At 39.5% G+C, this 20859-nt stretch overlaps 1 protein-coding gene across 6 annotated transcripts in view; it reads right to left on the bottom strand.

The window, feature by feature from the left end:
- Positions 1-20859, bottom strand: part of adcy7 (adenylate cyclase 7) — a 187934-nt gene that overhangs the window by 35455 nt on the left and 131620 nt on the right. For all 6 annotated transcript variants that reach the window (XM_043706949.2, XM_087995890.1, XM_087995891.1 and 3 more), the window contains 9 exons: positions 20032-20159; positions 18708-18866; positions 17805-17937; positions 11104-11295; positions 10957-11000; positions 5755-5835; positions 2311-2380; positions 1398-1495; positions 1220-1304 (listed from right to left, as the gene is read on the bottom strand). In XM_043706949.2, the coding sequence (XP_043562884.2) occupies positions 1220-1304; positions 1398-1495; positions 2311-2380; positions 5755-5835; positions 10957-11000; positions 11104-11295; positions 17805-17937; positions 18708-18866; positions 20032-20159 (990 nt within the window). The remainder of the gene's footprint in view (positions 1-1219; positions 1305-1397; positions 1496-2310; positions 2381-5754; positions 5836-10956; positions 11001-11103; positions 11296-17804; positions 17938-18707; positions 18867-20031; positions 20160-20859) is intronic.

Here is a 20859-nt window from a genome sequence, read left to right as displayed (position 1 = left end):
AGTCCATTAACATTCTCAGATGAAAACAATATCTGCAGTTATCAAACTTGGAAGCAATCAACTCCGATATGGGAATATGCAAACAAGCTGGTATTCCAGAAGCTGTCTGAGCAGAGACTGGAAAGAAACTAATGATGCAGTGTTGAAAGGCTGGGAACCTCTTGGTCTCTCTCAGGAATTTAAAAAAACTGGCAATAAGACAAATTAAAAAGGAATATCATAACATCAAGAGCTCAAAGGATGGCTGTAATATTTGCTACTGTTGATTCAAAAAACTAAGTAAATGACTAGGGTTTTGAATTAATACTTTCACCTCAAGAAAATTCTAAGGAAACTAAACTGTATGTTCCTTTCATCTTCCCTTTGAACATTGTATCTTTGTACTTGTGTGTATGTAGGTTTTTATTATTTGTCTTGGGGTAAGCACATAATAAAAATACTCATGCTTTCATTCAAGGAAAATCTTGTAATTGGCAGTAGCAGAAATTAGTTAACTGCTTTTCAATCAGAGAGATGCACAGTCCTCATCATTTTCTATAGCTAACCAAGGACATTGAAATGTAGGGAGCAGAGTCACTCTAATCACCTGTTCATAATATAATTACAGATCTATACTGTTTCTTTCACAACAAGGCCATAAAAAAACCAAAAGGAATTTGTAGTTTTATCATAAAGTGCAAAGTATCAAAATCAGGAAGTAATGACAAGCCAGCATTAAGACTTTAGGTATATTACAGTTTGTAATATCGGGCTCCACACTATTTGAGAAGATCCAATCACGATGTTCCAATGAAAAAATATAAAGGGACTTGAAAAATTAGAATATTTGTCCTTGTAGGGAGAAAACAGTGAAGTAAGCTGCTGAGTCTAAACAGCCTTTCTCTGTATCATAGGGAAATTTCACATGCTCACCCCTCACTGCGGGCTGTGTTTTCACCAGAGTGGTGCCAAACACAGTATGAGAGGTGACTAGCCCACTACCTTCCTCTCCTCCCCACCAGCCAGTCTGGCCCAGTCCTCGAAATTAGAAAGGAACCACTGAAGCCCTTGTAAAATTCAGTCTAGAATTTCTAGGGTAGCAGATATACAGAATTGACCAGGTGTAAGTGCTGTGTATAGTGTTAAAACATTTTAATCTAAAGCTAAATAGAAACAAGAATGAGAAATTTAGTAGCCTGAAATTTAGATAAGAAATAATCAATGCTTTGATTTAAGTCACCTTCAGATGAGCAGCAAAGCAAATGAAGAGAATTATCAGAAGAATAATTGCAGCAATTCCAAATGATATTCCCAGTAGAGATTTCCTATTGAGAAAAACATACATAGTTGGAGATGCAGTCAAGTAACAAAATATTTTACATTCAAAAGTGATTAAAATAGACATGTGTAGTACTTACTGTGGCATTACAAGCATGTGGATCACAAAGATGCAAATGAATATCAAAGTGGCACAACCAACATAATACTTCAAGGAAGGAAGACAGACTGAACGATACTGGAAGAGAAAAAGAAGCCTTTGCAGGAAATTATGTTTCCTCTTTGTTGAACATACGGAATCAAAAATGGAGGTATTTCACAAAATCTTCCAGATAATTAGCACTTTGAAGTGGGGACTGCTCCAAGGGATTGGAGGTTAAGATATCAGCTGTGAGAATATGTCACCAGAAAGGATAATCAAATGAGTGCCTGAAAAGCACAGTTCTAGGGAAGGTCTTTTCCAGATAAGATGCTGAAGGATTTGTGAAGACAGCTCAAAGAATAAACAGGATTTAAGCTGTATCTTTACAAAATAGTTTCCATTCAGGTTCAAAACTGTGTGTCAAAGTTTCAGAATGCCTTAATTCTGAAAGGATCTGCTTTTATTGAATGTTACTTAGTTACCTAAATGTCACCTATTTTCAGACATCTTCATTTAAATCTTAGATAACCCTTTTCCTGACAAATTAAAATGAAGTCGAACTAAACAATGTGTACAATGTTTCATAGAATCTATAAAAAATATATTTACTACAGAGTATACTGGCTTTCATAGCGAAGGGAGAACGTGCTTTTTGTGAATGGGGCAGAAACATGAATGGGAAAGAATGACCATGAGTCCTTAAAATAATGATTTTCTGGATTTTTTTTTGCTTTGTGGCAATCTTTCAGAATTAAATTAAGCCTGGTGCTAGCTTTAATCTCACTTTTATTTTGCAGTGCCAGAGTACATAAACTGAAACAAAGCCAATTGCTAACAAGAGACAATTTTTAGGAAGACAGCTCTCAAACATGAATTGCTCAAGATGCATGCGTACACATTAGAAGACTTACCTGTTTTTCTAATCCCTTTTCACTGAATGACAGCAACATACGAGAAAAGACATCACATTTAACCCACTGCCTGTAAAAGGGAAAAAAAATTGCAACTTAAGCCAAGTCTGATAGATGTCATAATACTGTCAAGGCAAGCAGAATTTTATTTCCAAAATGAAACCTGTTTTCACAATTACGCATTTGCATTCTCTCCATTCATGTTTGCCTCCCATCAAGGCATTATCCAAGAATCAATCATTCAACTATGAATCAGCTATTCGATGAGCACAAACATTCTCTCTGTACTTTAGCAAAGCAACCACCGGTCTTCATGAGAGTCTATAAAGTCGGTCTTAGCAGTCTTTTTGATCAGGACAGCAACAGCTCAATTATGGGCTCCTTAGAAAAAAACCCACCTCCATCTCACGTGATGTTTACATAGCTGCACATTCAACTGGGATCATGAGACTACGACCATTAGCTGTATAAGTGTGTCCTGGTCAAAAATGCTTTCAGTCAAGTGTTAAGGGGTTTTGTAGCCAGGAGGCCCACGTTCAAGTCTGACCAGCTCCAAAGTTGTGTAATAACATCTCTCAACAAGTTGATTAGAAAATAATTTTTAAATACCAGAATTTCAAGTGCTGGTTAGACAGAATCAAGACATATACTTTTCTAGTTAAAGTTTTAGTTCTAGTTCACACATCATGAGCTCCAACAGCACTGATTACTTAGCCCCCATATTTGTAGATTTGTTTCGAATCAGCTTTTTCAGAGATGTTACTACACAATGGAGAAGTCGGACTTGAACTTGGGTGTCCTGGCCTCGAGCTAGATACTTTACCACTCTACCACCAGAGTCAACATTTTTACAAAACCAGCTTTCATCCACTTGTCCTTTACTAATTTATAACCATTTCTATTAGGTCTCAAGCATCCCTGTCAGAGTCTATTTCATGATAACACATTGTCCTTTGCCTTTTTATGAATTTGAAAATGTACAACAACAAAAGAAAAGCAAACACAAAGCCACTTTTGGTAGTTATCCTTTGGGACTAACAGCCTCATTTTGTTTATAAGAACTTATTTGTCTTTCATCTGACAAGCTGTCTATTATAACAATCTGATACCCAAAGTTATGCAACAAATAGTCAAGGGAAGTACCTGGCTCTCCAGTCCCTTCTACAACCCATGCAGAATCTGCAATTTTTTAATCCACGCCAAACAATCTTAAACGTGTACCCGAACAGTCTGATTTTCATGACGTACAATTCTTATTTCTTGTCCTTACCAATAACCTTCACTGGGTCACTCCACTATACAGTCTCTCTTTTTTTAGAAGAAACCATACCACCTCAATTGAAATGAGTTGCCCATAGCATTACATCATGTCTTAACACTCACTAAACTCTAAAGACTTAGGCCTTAATGAAAACATTCCTGTACACATGCAGTACATTGAAATGCCCAAGAAAAGGAAAGATAATTGCAATCCCTTCCCAAGCTGATGGCTCATCACTTACTACTGATGGTTTCTACCCAAAACTAACTGATGTGGATTAAATCCTTCTACCATCTGCAACAAATTCTTAGTAAAGACAGCCCATGCTAGTGCAGGCATTTACAATTTGGCTGATCTATCTGGCTCACCCACCTTATTGGTAAGAGTGCTTCCTGCTGTGATATTCAAAATATCATGCTGATATTAGCAAATGAGAAAATTTTGCCTGCGTTCCATGTCCAGTTCCTGTCCAATGTTAAGTTACCTCATTCAAAATTATTTTCTTGTGTTTACCACAAACAATTGTCGACTGATAAATTCTGGCTGCCAAATCTACAGATTGCAAGATGAAAATGCTTTTTCTTTGTTCAACACCTATCAACCCATAACCTCTACCTTGTTGAAATCCCTGCCTAATGGTACACTTACCATAGGCTGTGAGAGTGGTCATTTTGCGTTTCTTACAAATCCTTCCCTAAGATTCTTCATCCCTTATTACTGCAATTTTTGCTACTATTTTTAATGCTTTCGAAGACATATGGGCAAATTGCTTTTGTGGCTTCTGCCTTCTGAATTTCTACCCCTGATGTTGAAAACCTCTCCATTCAAGAGATTTTAAAATTGTTACGTTTCATTAAACAAATACAGACGCGCTGCAATTGAGTAAATTGTAGTTTCACACATTTTCTGTCATGTGGCTCATTGCCCCATTAGTGTCATGAGTGCTCCTGGAAAGAGATGTTTTCAAGGATTTTTTTTAGTGCCTCAGACATTATTTTTCAAGCAGTGCAAGTCTTCCTGCAATTTACTTCTATCAAAACTTCAGTTAGTTGCGAAAAGTAACACCCCTGGTTCTTAACCAAAATGGTCATTCTTCAGGTGTGAGCCCTGATAAATGGTTGTTTGGGCTTATTACCACGGCATCTCAACTAAGCTTGATTCTACCTTGGGCTCAAAGCCCACATATGTCCTTAATGTCTACCTTGGACTCAATTACACATCTTCCCCCACCCTCCTCTCTGACCTATCACCTCCATCCCCACCCCCATTCACCTATTGTACTCTATGCTACTTTCTCACCACCCCCATCCCCCTCTCATTTATCTCTCCACTCTGCAGGCACCCTGCCTCTATTCCTGATGGAGGGCTTTTGCCCGAAACGTCGATTTTCCTGCTCCTCAGATGCTGCCTGACCTACTGTGCTCTTCCAGCACCACTCTAATGTTTACTCAATTACACATATTGCCTAGAAGGCATCACAATATTTGTCCTTCTGGTTTTCAACTCACAGACTTGTCAAAATAATTAATTTTTCACTCACCCACAGCACCTACCTGGAATTGAAACTTGATCCTTTCCTATGTTTGTAGGGTTGGTTAGCTCAGTAACCGCACATGTTCGATTAGCGTTACCGTACTAGCTGAGGTTGTCACGAAGTTCCCACCTGTCTCAACCTTGTCATGAAGCATGGTGACCCTCAAGTTAAACTTACCACCAGTTGTCTTGCTCTCAAATGAGAGCAATCCTGTGGCCGTCTGGGACTTCAGTGACTTTACTAAAACATGCAATTAATTTTAAAGTTAAAAGCCACACATCATTAGATTATAGTGCAACAGATTTATTTGACGTCCTGTCAGGACAACCACCTGATTAAGGAGCGGTGCTCCAAAAGCTAGTGCTTCCAACTAAACCTGTTGAACTATAATCTGGTGTTGTGTGAAATTTAACTTTGTCCACCCCAGTCCAACACCGACACCTCCAAGTAATTAATTTTAAAATTATTTAAAATTATACTCTACAAACAAAGCAAGGAAGAGCATTTTCTTGTAAAATTTTCACAAGTAGGGTGTTTGTTTCATTCTGGAATACTCTTTACATTCAAGTGGTGACTTACAAAGATCTTAATACCCAAACAGTTACTAAGATGCATTGTCAGAAAAGGAGACAATTTAAATGTGACATACCTGTATGAATTTATCCCATCAATTGTTGTTATCATTTTATCATGCAGTTCCTCTTCAAATCTTCTTTTTTGAGATTTGTTTCTGGAGAGTTAACACTGAGTTACTAGATATAATACACTGGAGTTACACCTTACACTACTCTATTGCTCACAAACATGCAATCGTCTACATTTTCTGTTCTACAGTTACTCAAGCTTCTTGAACTACAGCAGAACTATTTGTGTAAAGATCATTCAGTCAACTTATAGCCACTTGTATTGACTAAAGAATTTTAAAAATGAAATAAATTCAAAATTTTAAAAATGCATTAAGGGGACTGATTTGGCGTTAGATAATATATTCATGCACACTGAAGAAAATCACAAATATTCTCAAAATAAGCTAAACAAGATAAAACGAGAGAGTAGAAGTTTGTGTAGCAGTGTAAATTAGTGCACGCTCGTAAAATCTTAATCAAGAAATTCAGACTTGCAGTTACGCAGTGCATTTCATGGTCAAAGGACATCACAGAACACTTTATAGGTAATGAAGTACTTTGATGTGTTACTTCCTATGATGTAGGATATACAGCGGCCAATTCTACACAAAGCAAACTCAGAGAAACAACAATCTGATAATGACCAGGTAACCTGTACTCTTTTGATGCTGATTGAGGGACAAATATTAGCCAGGACACAGAATAAATCTCTGTTCATCTTCGAAATAGTGCCATTGGATTTTTTACGTTCACTCCTGTCAGCAGATGGAGCATCAGTTCAATATTTCATTTGAAAGACAGTATCTCTAATGGTGTAGCGTTAATGTCTATCTCATTTTCTATCCACAAGCACTTGAGTGAATCTGAACCTAGAATCTTAAGACTCAAAAGCAAAGATTGCTACTAATTGTTAGCAACCATAACAACTGACCATTTACATCACTTTAGTAGATGTTATTAACTCATTTAAAAAATACAACATTCGTGTTGATAGACAACATTTTATACTGAAAGAAATCATAAGTAATCAAGCAATTAAAATGAAGATGCAATTGAAATATGCTTGAAAATGAATGCTTTACCAAATCAGTTGGCGCAATGCAAAACTAGATCTACAGAAACCAAATGTCCTAAACTGATCAACTGAAAGAAAATAAAGGAAAGGATTTCAGAACCATTCTGGAAATATATTTTCAAAAGATGTTGTTAAATAATGCTTTATGACTTTAGCTCCCAAAAGCAATCTTACAAAACCAACAGCAACACTAAAGCAAACTAATTATAATCAATTGAATTGATTAATGGATAGATCCAGTAAAATAGCTGCCCTCAACTGTGAACTTAGTGGACCTGAATAGCTTAGTCTGGTAATACTGCTGATGGTACAAGACTCACATGTCAAGATTTGGCAGCATTAGCAAGCACTAAGATTTGGTAAAAGCACCATTAAGGAAGCTCACTGCATTGGTTTAGCAAGAGAAGGACTAATAAATTGCACTGAAGCTCCAATAACTAATCAAATTATTTAAGCAAGGAATGAAAGGCTGCTGGTACTCTGCAGATTAGGTAAAATCATCAAGAAATTATGAGCTGACTTGCCAATTATAAAACCCTTGCTCAGAACTGAAAGATAACATAGACAAACTGTATGTGTAGAAACACAAAATTCGAGGAAAGCAAACACACAGGAGAAAACGAAGCTGCGCAGGTAAAGCCACCATAGTCCCAGGGGATCATAGGGTTTATCTCTCATTAGACAGAGACAACTGGTGGTGGTTTAATCTGAGGGTCAACACTTCTTAGGTGAGGGAAGTGGTTGTGAAGGACAGTCCTTCCACAGTAACTTCAGCTGATGTGACACTGTTCAGTGCCAGCTTGCTGGAGAGTTGGAGCAAGCAATGCAGAAAAGCTGACTGCATGGAGTGCGGAAGCACTGCTGCTCCTCTTGACTCCACATCAGTTGGTCATCTCTGAAAAATAACACTTCATAACTAACCTTTTGCTGACACTCCCAGGAGTTACTAAGGTCTCATAACGAAGACAAGCCAAATGTTTCCCCTTGTCATTGTTGACTAATTTTAAAGAGGAGAAAGTGAGGTCTGCAGATGCTGGAGATCAAAGTTGAAACTTTATTGCTGGAACAGCACAGCAGGTCAGGCAGCATCCAGGGAACAGGAGATTCGACGTTTCGGGCACAGGCCCTTCCTCAGGAATGAGCAGAGAGTGTTCAGCAGGAGAAGATAAAAGGTAGGGAGGAGGGACTTGGAGGAGGGGCGTTGGAAATGTGATAGGTGGAAAGAGGTCAAGGTGAGGGTGATAGGTCGGAGTAGGATGGAGGCGGAGAGGTCAAGAAGAAGACTGCAGGTCAGGAAGGCGGTGCCGGGCTGGAGGGATTCGGCTGAGACAAGGTGGGGGGAGGGGGGATGAAGAAACTGGTGAAGTCCAAGTTCATCCCCTGTGGTTGGAGGGTTCCCAGTCGGAAGATAAGACGCTCCTCCTCCGACCGTTGCGTTGTTGTGTTTTGGCGGTGGATGAGTCCAATGACCTGCATATCCTCGGTGGAGTGGGAGGGGGAGTTGAAATGCTGTGCTACAGGGTGGTTGGGTTGGTTCGTCCGGGTGGCCCAGAGGTGCTCTCTGAATCGCTCCACAAGTAGGCGGCCTGTCTCCCCAATATAGAGGAGGCCACACCGGCTGCAGCGGATGCAGTAGATGATGTGGGTGGAGGTGCAGGTGAATCTGTGGCGGATATGGAAGTTTCCTTTGGGGCCTTGGAGAGAAGTGAGGGGGGAGGTGTGGGCGCAAGTGTTGCACCTCCTGTGGTTGCAAGGGAAGGTGCCGGGAGTGGAGGTTGGGTCGGTGGGGGGTGTGGATCTGACAAGGGAGTCGCGGAGAGAGTGGTCTCTACGGAAAGCTGATAGGGGAGGGGAGGGAAATATATCCTTGGTGCTGGGGTCTGTTTGGAGGTGGCGGAAGTGACGGCGGATGATGCGCTGTACATGGAGATTGGTGGGGTGGTAGGTGAGGACCAGTGGGGTTCTGTCCTGGTGGCGGTTGGAGGGGCGGGGCTCAAGGGCAGAGGAGCGGGAAGTGGAGGAGATGCAGTGGAGGGCACCGTCGACCACGTCGGGGGGGAAATTGCGGTCCTTGAAGAAGGACCGCAATTTTAAAGAGCCTATAGGCCCCTATTTTACATGATCAAAGGTCTTAAACGTGTGCAAACATGGACATATTTATACACAAGGGTCTGATTTTCCTCATTTGTTCTTTCCTAAATGTTGTTCTTTTATAACATTCCAGTTCTCAGCAAAAATTTTGTAATTGAAACCTCAAATTTCAGGTTTCAATCAGGTCTTACCTAACTGGTAAGAACAAAGCTAAGAACTACACCTTGGCTGAGCTGTCTCACTGTTTTGCTACCATTATATTCTTCTGACAATAGAGGGAGCAGTATGCGTATCTAATTGAATGCATGAATAAAATGCATTTACCTCATTTTGCTGGGCAGCAGAAAATGGAGAGTGAACATTATTGTGCTTCAGTTTAACACAGTGGAAAAAATGCAGAAATGCAAAGTGGACACCACCCACTTAACACAGGATATCCTTTGAACAATTCAGCAAGGTTTTGAGTAACCAAGCAACAAGATAGCTCGTAAGCTTTCTAATCCTCATGACTCAGAGTGGAAATCACGTGAAGCATAATTGGCTTTATCTTATTGTCAGGAGGCCTCTGTCAAGCTCAACTGGGGATGGAATGGAGGAGCCATCCAACTAAGCAGCAAGGTGGCTCAGTGGTTAGCACTGCTGCCTCACAGCACCAGGGACCCGGGTTCAATTCCAGTCTCAGGGAACGGTCTGCGTGGAGTTTGCACATTCTCTCCATGTCTGCAAGGGCTTCCTCCAGGTGCTCCGGTTTCCTCCCACAGTCCAAAGATGTGCAGGTCAGGTGAATTGGCCAGGTAAAAACAATGACTGCAGATGCTGGAAACCAGACTCTAGATTAGAGTGGTGCTGGAAATGCACAGCAGTTCAGGCAGCATCCGAGGAGCAGGAAAATCGACGTTTCGGGCAAAAGCCCTTCATCAGGAATACAGGCAGACAGCCTTCAGGCCCGAAACGTCGATTTTCCTGCTCCTCGGATGCTGCCTGAACTGCTGTGCTTTTCCAGCACCACTCTAATCTAGAGGTGAATTGGCCATGCTAAATTGCCCATAGTGATAGGTGCATGAGTAGGGGAATGGGTCTGGGTGGGTTACTCTTTGGAGGGTCAGTGTGGACTTGTTGGGCTGAACGGTCTGTTTCTGCACTGTAGGGAAGCTAATCTAATCTAAGGCAAGTACACAGAGCCATCAACTGCTGAGACGGGCACTTGATCATCCTTCTGACTCCAACTCTGGTGAGATCACTTGGAGGTGGGAACACCTCACTTGGAGGTGACCCATTGGGTTATTTTCTCAACTTGCACCCATGGGCATTCATCTCACTGTCTCTCAGTAAAGATCCTTTACAGTGATTGATTGAGGTGGTACACTGTTGTTAGGCCCACTCTGAGATTCACTATGTCCAAAGAGAGCAACATATTGAACTTACAATCACTGAAAAATTCAAAACAAGCATCCGAAGAAAGTCTGCAGGCAAGTCTATCCATAATGAACAGTGGGGGCTATATGTTCACCAATGACTACAAAATCAACATTGCCCCACTGAGATCAGATAATTCTGCACGCAGCAGGGATGAAACAGAGGTATTTTTAGTATACAAGACACGCCACATCTCATCAAGTCATGGGGCATGTCTTCAAAATTTTAACATTAATTGAGAAACAACAGATTGTGTGTGGAACCAAACAATAAAGATTGCACACTGTCCTTGGAGTTGAGAATACAAAGGATGGAATTGTTCCCACTTTCACTATTCAATCATCTCCACTAAAATTGTAAAATTGCTCCGATCAGATCAGGCTTGGCTAGAAGGCAGCTTGAGGTTAAATAAACTGCCAGAAATAACTATCTCAGTTCGCAGTTTAAGAAATCATGCTCTAGCATGAGCTGAAAACTTCAAGCCAAAACATAGATGGAACAAAATTGGGGAGTAATTGATGAATTTTGTTCAAGAGCAAAGCAATGTTACCTTGCCTAAGGGCTCTTAAATTACAACTGGATAGACACATATAGCACATAACCTATACATAATGTGTAGCGCCACAGCTGAATGAAAACCCACCTATCTAACGTTCGATGTAGTCGAAGAGAATGCATGGGAATTTCCTGGACAGGAAAGAGAAATAAAAAAAGTGAAAACATATTAATCGATTTCCAAAGCAAAACATGCATTGTCCGCTTTTATCAACAGCATATTCCACCCACATACCTTCCGGATCTTTCCATTTGGTGCTGACATTTCACTGCTCTCACTTTCCCGTTGCTGAAAATGAGCAAAAGGTTTTGCTGCACCCCATGACTCCAGATATCGTGTCATACGGACAGATGCCCTCATTTTCAGCCCATCATTACCTTGTCTTGGCTTTGGTAAGTGCCGAGTCTTCAGGCTTTGCTGTTTGGTCTGTCAAAAACAATATCTCATTGCAATTCAATTCTTAGTGTCAAAATCAAAGTATAAAAACAATGACAGCATTCAAAAAATATAATTCATTTTTGGACACATTAGAAATAAAGCTGCTGGACTAGTAACAAGGCACAAAGTAATTTTTATTTTTCAAGGGGTCTGCTTGAGATTTTCTCAACAGCTATTATCCGATTTTCTTTCTTCATTTTCACTAACTCATTTGAGGTGAAGTTCTCATGTAGTAACAATCTCTTCTGACTTGCACGGGTTACCTAGACACTCAGAAGCAAAATAAGAAGAATTCATCAATATCTTTGATAATTAACTTCTGTCCATTGAAGTAAAAGCCACAACACACAAGGAAAACATTAACTTCCCAGAGTATTTATATTGGCAAAAGATACAAGAATAAGTAAGCAACTAATTCTTCTGTCAAATAATTGATATCATCTCCCCTTCCCAATGTATCCTCCCTCCACTTTTCCAGCCTCTTGCAGCCTAGTCCGCCTCTTTCATTCCATTAATGCATCCCCCTCTCTCCCACTCTGTGGATGCTTCCTTCTGTTTCTGATTTCCTCTATAGCCTCTCCTCCTCTTCACTAGTTTCTGTCTCTCTCCACCACCCACGCAGCTATTTTTTCTCTCTAATACCTCCTCTTCCAATGTAACATCCTCCCTCAATCTCTAAAGCCCCGTACAGCTACCTCCCGAAATTCAGCAAAACTGTGACTAGCTTCCAACCTCCAGCCTTCCGCGCTGACTGTCAGCCTCCTGTCCTGACACTCAGTCTCCCTGCATGAATGTCTGGCAGTTAGTCCCTTGGCAATTCCTCCATGACCTGCACATGCTTACCCTGCTCACTGTTCCTCCAATCGCAGGTTGTTCCTTTCATGAACCTCTGGTGACACGCAAGGGAGAGACCCAACCTGCGATTGGAGGAGCAGATCCCTTTATTCTATTAAAAGCTGGGCAGATGTTGTGAGTGAATTCCTGGGTGATTCCTTTGGGGCAGGATCACCCATAAATTTTGAATGCCGACTAGCTTGCTTAGGGGAGCAACGTTGTCAGATATGTGGATAGTTTCCTAACCCTCTTTGGCATCGACGATTTGAGCAAATTTTTAATTTTTCTCTATCTCTGACCCCACCACTTGCATTCAGTGGATATAAAGCATTTGGCATTACGTCCACTTAATTTTCCATTTGCTACTGCACGCAGGGACCAGGCTTCACACCAATATAACTCCTGTTAAACCACAAATGCATTTAATCATCTTAGTGAATTCTGAGTTGCTAAACCATCAACAAAGTGCTTGTGCAGTTTTGCATGCTTTGACGACACACTTATATTACTGCTACAACTTTCTGGCCAATAGTCATTGCGTCAGTAATGCAGTGTTTAGAACAGCAATCCTCCAGTACATCAGTGGTTAAATGTATGGGCAGAACAGCCTTCAATTTCCAATCAGTGCTCAAAACCTGAATATTATGAAACAGAGGACTGCATTATTCAAACTGTCCAAATATTTAACCAGGATGGCCCAAGTGCAATACAACAAACATTGGAACATCCTTCAATATGGTCCCAACCAAAGTTATGCGAGACCAAACCCTATTCTACTAAATCAGGACTGACCTTGATGATTGTATCCCGGGCCTTTAATATCACTACTATTCAATTACATGATAGTTGCTACCTTTAATGCAACCTTTTAATGCTTATTTTGCGGTCACTATTCTTTCAAATCACAGTTAAAGTGGTGACTAACTGCATTTTCAAATTTAGACAATTAGGTCACATTATAGATCAGCATAGTAATTACTGTTGCAATCATTTAGCCACCTGTCTTTTTCGTCATAGTTGACTTTTATTTCTCCAGTATTAGTGCTTAGCCATCATTACAAGTTATCTTTGCTTACTGATTACATCAACTGCTGCTGTAAGCTTTCCCACTAATACTGCAATTGAATGCTGCTCACCAGCTGTAAACAGGACTTCAAATTATAGAATTACCTTTGAATAGACTCCAACTACAAATTAAAATCCTAGGCACAATGGTACGGCCACAATACATATTCCCAATTTTAGAACTAAGAGTACCTTTAGTAAATTGATTTTGTGTATTTTGGACTTACCGAGGTGATTGATGTTACTGCTTCAGAATTAAACACTTTCCTAGTCATAAAGGACACAGAGAAATGTCCATTAAAACTCCCTTTACACTGTATAACAGATTTCCTTCGTCTCAAACTTACAACGGCAATATCCTAGCTCATCAGTGTGATGTTTCATTTTTTAAACTTCTCCTGATGTTAATTGCCATTTTATGACACCTTGAAACATGATTCCCAATTAGGATCAGAAAGCAGACTCAAATTTATTCGACATAGGAACTTTACTGCTCGATGGATGAGGCTAGCCAACCCAATCTGTAGCTCAGCTCAAGACCCAGAGGTGAAAGGAATGCTTACCAACCACCCCTCCTTCCACACAATAACAATAAGTCACAACCTACACAAAGTTCATTAAGCTCTGAAGACAAATTATGCAGAAAAACACTTGGCAAGATTTTGGGCAGTGTCTGATCAATGCAATTTGGTGCATCAGACAATAGTATTCTACAAAACTCTATTTTAGAATAGACATTGTGCAAACTACATTGCACTGAACAGCAGATAGTCAGTTCTTTCAGATGAAATGGCTACCCCCACCTTCTTTCACTGTTATGATATAGGAATTTCAGATGTGCCATATCTTTTAGAGAAGGACATTTACGTATTCATTCTACCTTGGAGTAAATCTGCATGTGGTTTCTGCCATACTTATAGTTTGGTGGTGACACACAGGGTGGCACCTGAGCTGTTCAAACCAGGAAAGATGGTTACAATCAACCAACCAGCTCAACAGTGATTCAGTAGTTAACTGCATATAATGTGATTTACAATTTCTATATCCCTTTCCCTTTATGGGTTGAGTTAACTTCAACCCCAATCATAGTTAAACTGCAAGTGCGACAGAATTCATCACTCAGCAAACATCCAAACATTTGAGTGGAAAATTTAGAGTCAAAGATCAACACGCAGAAAAAGGCGCAACTTGTCTGTGCCAGTCAAATACAACTTTAAAATTCTAATCCCAAACTGAAGAGTGGAGAAAATGAGAATGGAGATGAAAATTCATTCCAAATTGGCATGACTTATTTCTTTACTTGTTGGTGACGTAATTGCTCTTTTCCTTAAATCCAAAATTCTAAACTTCTTGTAGAAATTTCTTTTTTAAATCCCCAAGGTGGGGATGAATTTAGTGAAACTGTTCCCACAAAGGTTTAGTCAAGACGTTACAATTTAAAGGATCTGAACCAGAAAATCCAAACCTATAGTTATTTTCCACTTACACATAACAAACACAATGTGTAAAATATCCACACACAAGCATTTTGTGGCACAAATTTGTTAAATTAATTTTCCATTGTACAGCCAAGTAGCTACAAGTTAGCTTCTTTGAATGACGTTTGTGAGTTCAGTATCTTACTAAGACTCCTATAAAGCTGCCAGATACTGCAGAGATCAGAGCAGCAAGGAACATCCCACACACACTGCTTGCACTGGCTTGATAAAAAGTACAGCACTATTCCTAAAACAGAATCCAGTCTTCATCACCAGACCAACAATTCATAATTTCAAACAACATCTTAAAGAAATACATATTTGCTACTCCTCCAATGCCTACACTTGCATTGCTGGATACTAACAATTACCAAATCTTTTTCTAGTTGAGGAAAGAGATGAACAAAAAACATGAAGTATGAAGTGAGCAAAAATTTCATTCTGCTTTACTGATCAAAGTGTATACACAACTTCAAACTCAAATTTGGGAAGAGATGTAGAATACAGACTCTCTCTTCAGAGGGCTAACAGAAGAATTTCCAAAGCCAATGTCTGAATTTTGAAGACACTGCAGATCAGATGAAGGGTATTCCTGAATTATTGAAACTTACATGGACCTTGCCCTCCGCTACATTTCAGGTATGTGCTGCATATCAATTAAGCCAGGGTTTGTACAACTCATCAGATCCAACACTTGGGACAGGTTTCTCATGCATCCATCTCTATCAGGACCTGATTCTGAAACTCCTGCCCCTATTCCCATCACGTGGAAATTTTATGGACTTGGAGCAGGGTGAAGCGAGGATGTCCACACACAGCAATCCTGACTTTAACAACTTTAGCAGGGTTCCACTATTTGCATAGTGTTGGGCCTATTTTCATCAAATAATAGAATTCCTACAGTGTGGAAACAGGCCCTTCGACTCAACAAGTCCACACTGACCCTCCAAAGAGTAACCACCTAGACCCATTCCCCTCCCCTATTTACCCGACCTACACATTACTGAACCAAATCACCTAACCTGCACATCTTTGGATTGTGGGTGGAAACCGGAGCACCTGGAGGAAACCCACATAGACATGGGGAGAATGTGCAGTCGCCCGAGGCTGGAATCAAACCCAGGTCCCTGGTGCTGAGGCAGCAGCGCTAACCACTGAGCCAACGTACCTCCCCAAATATTGTATTGAGATGTGGTTCACAGTACTTCAGAGAAGTTGAGAACCATGATGCAAGACTATTCCGGAATCGAGAAGCTTTTGACAGGCAAAATCAAAAGGTATTAAAATTCATATGTCACAACCTAATAGTGTATAAGTATATTTTTATACTGAGTAATGATAGGATTTTGCTCTTAAAAAAAATAAGTCAACATTTCATGACCAGAATTAAGAAAGTGCTCAGATGTTTTTCAAATTGTATGCAATGAATAAAAAGCTCTTCTGCATTTAAGAGTCTCACAATTCAGGTTTTAATGTACTTTATTGTCCTTTGTGACTTAGCGTTTTCTTTGACAGATTATCCAAGCTGAAGCAGTGTGAAGCATCATCCATGTGAAGCAGTGGATCAGGTGGTTATCTTGCCCAATATTACCAATGATTTTAACGTATTAATCTCTAAAGGCCTTGTTGACACTGGAATCTGATTATGAATGCTTGGCAGAGTTGCAGATTCCACAATGCATTCAGTTCAGCAGAGGTTGTTAAAGGAGCTGTGAACTTCACTTCGATTGACTGTTTTATTGTCAGGATTGAGGTTTTTCAAAGGCAATTTTGAACTGCTGATTGGTGATCTTGAAATTCAATGAACATTTAGTGGACGTCATTAGAGGACTCATGAGTTCTATCCATAGTTGATCCTGGGTGAATGGGTGTGGAGGGATATCGAGAGGGAAAATGAAGTTGTAATGGGGAAGACAGGGACCATGAAGAACAGTGAAAGGATCATAGAAGAGTGAGGGCTGAAGTTACTAACCCCCATTACAGAACTAGGCCAATACCCAGTGAAAAGAGGACAACCTTCCAACCTGCCTGTCTTAACATCTTCCCATCTGTGTCAAGGGACAACGATCCCAACTAGTGGCTACCTCATCACTCATCAATAGAAATAGCATGGGTGGATCTGCCAGGAAGGGGAAGATCATGACAATGATAAATAGCCCGACTCACGATTGCTGATTCCAAGATAAAAATTCAGGCCCTGGTGTTTATCTAACACTTCTCCCCACCCACTATTCAAAGATAAGACAAGACATTTGTCAACCAATACCAAAATCTGCAATCAAGGGCATCAACATCTCTAGAGTTATTTATGTTCCTCAACCTAATGATTTTCAAAGCTTCATCAAAATAGAATGTGTTTCTCCCACTCATAAATCTCATCATAACATCAGTGAAAATTTCATTTACATCACAGTTTCCAGTAAACTAACTGCAAGACGGAGGAGACGTTCTAAGGAAAGTCGCTCCCACATATCACTAATCATGTTAATATTGGTGAAAATTGGACGATGTCATTGGTATGTTTATCATGTACAATCCAATGAGTCCACAGGTTAAGCAGAGAGTAGTAGAAGGATTTAGATCAACAAAGTCCCATTTGATTTTTGGTACCTAGGTTAGACAGCATAAAAAGTGAGCAGTGAGACCCTATATATGATATGATCCTACAGACATACAAACGATATTTATGATAGGCCATTTCTTATTTGCTCTGAGTGAGTCTTCAAATAGAAACAGCAATGAACTAGATAAACTGAATGAGATTTTCTTATTTTTACATTTAAACTAACTCAGTATTATGTACATAAAAACAAAGCAAAAATACTTCCCACACCATTTAAAGAAAACATCTCAACATAGTAAAGGATTACATAGAGCCAGAAACCACCAAAAAAGTGTTAATTCTGTTCTGTAGATGACCTAGTCTAGAAAAGGTCATTTGCAAATATTCAAAGTAGTCCACAAGATTTTCATTGTGGATTGCTAAAATATTTGCACATAATTCAATTTTAATTTTAAAACTGTACTGAACACATTATTTGTTAACAGGTGAATGCTACATATCATTGACTTTAGATTATTGAAACAAAGTAAATAATTGAATTAGCATTAAACAATCACCCTTGGATCAATGACCAAATATGTTTTGAGCTTCAGTTCATTGAGGTAGGCGTTTCTTTGGTGTCCATTTCCTTCTTCAACTTCATATGCTTTATGCAAATGGTTCAGCGTTGCATCAGTGATATGTACACGTCTACACAAAACAATCCAAAACGCAATCAATACATCTATTTTCACTTCAAAGCACGCAAACTAATGCCAACTGTTTTTCTAGCAAATCAATAACTTATCAAACACATTTCAGAAACAAATGAAATAGTGGTTTATGAATAACAAGCATATACTGTAATGGCCATATTTCACCCTATGGTTCTCATGAATTAAGCAACAGTTGCACTGACATTCTTTGTAAGCCACCAGTTCTGAGCGTGTTTGTATTTCTATCATACTTGAAAATGTCAGTCTCCAAAGCCCAATGAATCTTAGAGGAAAGTTTCAAAATGAAATCACTTTTAAGAGTATCACAACTCCTTCACTGGCAATGATTTTGAAGATCAGGCATAGACTATAAACATTTTAAGTACAGACTGGCTAAGGTAATTTTCAATCAATGAATTCATTCAATGAGATGCGACAGTATTTATCACACATCAGAAGGTATGGTGAGCTACCTTCATAGTCTGCAGCAGTACAAGTAGCGATAGTCTTGCTGCTAGATAGGAGGTCTTGCTTTAACAATAATGAAGGATAAGTAATATGTATTAAGTCAAGGTAGTGTGAGGCTTGAAGATGATGGAGTTCCTCTGTGCTAACTGGTTACACACCACTCCACAGTATTTAACTCCCAGCCACATAGAAACCCCATATTAAATCACTTCTAGCTAACTGGGAATTTCATGAGTAGCATGCTTTTGAAATTGTAGCTTTTGCCAGGATCTAATTAAATCTTAAAACAAATCTTACCCTGGCAATCCTCCAGATTCCATGTGATTAGCTAGGGTGACATCATGTGACCAAACATCATACTGCCACTTTCGAAGACCAATGACACCACACAGTACATTCCCAGAATGAACACCAACCCGCATATTGATGTCTACTCCAGTTGCATCCCGAACTTGCCTTTGCAGAATAAAAAGACATACATAGCATTCCCAGTTTTTAAGTCCAAATTATTGTACATGACCTGCTGGTTCAGTCAACCAGAAGTGGAAATTACATGAGAACTTCGTCCCACTAAAAGGTTTACCCAGAAATCAACTACAAATCTTTACGTGGTGCATTTTTCCTCCATTGAAGCATGGTTAATCTTTGGTTCACAGTTGATACTATGTAAGGAAATTTGAATGGCAGTAGTGAGTAAAAATGTGTAATGCCACTTTGCACCTATTTTGCAATAGGTTAAATCTGATGAACAGTTACTTGTAAAACAAATGCAATTGATTAACCATCCATTCCAAAATTACCTGATCCTGCACTGGCATTAATTTTACTGGTGAGAAGATCCAACATGGTATTATAATCCATTGGAAGTCAGTTGTATTACTGCCACATGTTGCAGGAACAGTATCTTATGGACGTTGCTGCTTTGCAACAAATTTTCTTGCAGTTTTTTGTTCAGGATAAAAATTCTTTGGTCCTTAAATATGGCTGGTGAAGTAAAAGGTACAAATCTAACTTGGGATGTTGTTTCCATGGACTGTAGTGGATTACCACACCAGCCTTCTTGCTTTTAAAACCAGATAAGACTGATGGAAGGGTTAAAGCCTAAAGTCTCCTCTTCTTTCAGCCTGTCAGGATCTGAAGAGAAATTAGTTGGCTAGTCTGAATCCAGGTCATAATAATAGCAGACCCAGCCAACCAGCCAGAATATTATTGATGCCAAAAGGAAAAACTGAACTGAAGATTAACCATGTTGGGATTTCCAATAAACAATAAACATGAAAATCTCTTACACTCGTTGGCTGACACATTCAGATGATTGATGTATTAGTATTTTTTAAAGTAATAAAGAAAACTAAAATCATCCAAACTTATCAATTATTCAAATCTTATACAATAACAGCTTTTATATAAGTAATTTGCTACTGCTGTTTCAATGATACTGTTCAAGATGAATTTCACCCTAGCCTTTAATTCAGCTTGACATTTACATATAATTAGATACAAATTATTTTCCTGGAAGTTCATTACAATCAAATGTGAATAATCAAATAGCCAAAATAAGAGATAATAAAATCAATACTACATTGGTTGAACTGTTTTGCATACAAGCTCTACTACATACTTAATAGCTTCACACATGTCGAGCCCCATTTTCACACAGTTCTTTGCGTGTTTTGGTAATGATACAGGAAGACCTGAGACGCAGTAATAGCAATCACCCAATATTTTTATCCTCATGCATTCATTCTCCTAGAAAGAAAAGTCATGTTATGAAAATATTGGTTTTATATTACAGCAAAGAATGCATCATGCAACAAATCATTCATGTTAAGGACTGGTTTCAACTAATTTGTTACTTCAAAACTGCTGATACATATGAACATCATCATTATTATATATACAGTTGGGGATGCATGCTGCTCCTTTGAGAGAGCAGGTCAGGTGACCTGGGGGCAGGGCCTGGTGCAGCCAAGGTCTTAATGTGTAGCTGTGAAGATACATAATGAACTGTACCTGTTCAAACTTCTGCAGGCCTTGAAGTCGTTTAATAACTTATAATAGACACAAACATCATAACCATATACCAATAATGTTTAACATATTGCAATATCTAATTTTACAATTATTTAAAATGCAACTAAAATTGATCATGCAAAGTTGCTCTGCCAGCTTTGTTTGGTGTCTTTGCCTTCCAGTGGCAATGTAGACAGGCTGGAGGCTGGAATGAACACAGCAAGCCAGACTGCATCAGGAGGTGGAGAAGTCAATGTTTCTCGTGTAACCCTTCTTCAGGACTGGGGGAGCTGCAGATAAAAGGGAGTGGCGGGGGCAGGTTGGTGAGGTGGGGATAGATGAAGGCAGGTAGAGGGTATGACCTGGTTGGTCAATGGGACAAATGAATCTGTTGGTGGCAGGGAGCAGTGGAAGGAACGGGGAAAATGCTGGGAAG

Source organism: Chiloscyllium plagiosum, unplaced genomic scaffold (genome assembly GCF_037043375.1).
Source record: "Chiloscyllium plagiosum isolate Xiang-an unplaced genomic scaffold, Cpla_swu_hap1 HiC_scaffold_17, whole genome shotgun sequence".
Classification (NCBI taxonomy): Eukaryota; Metazoa; Chordata; class Chondrichthyes; order Orectolobiformes; family Hemiscylliidae; genus Chiloscyllium; species Chiloscyllium plagiosum.
The sequence above is the reverse complement of the archived record's forward strand: the minus strand, read 5'-3'. Positions and strand labels throughout refer to the sequence as shown.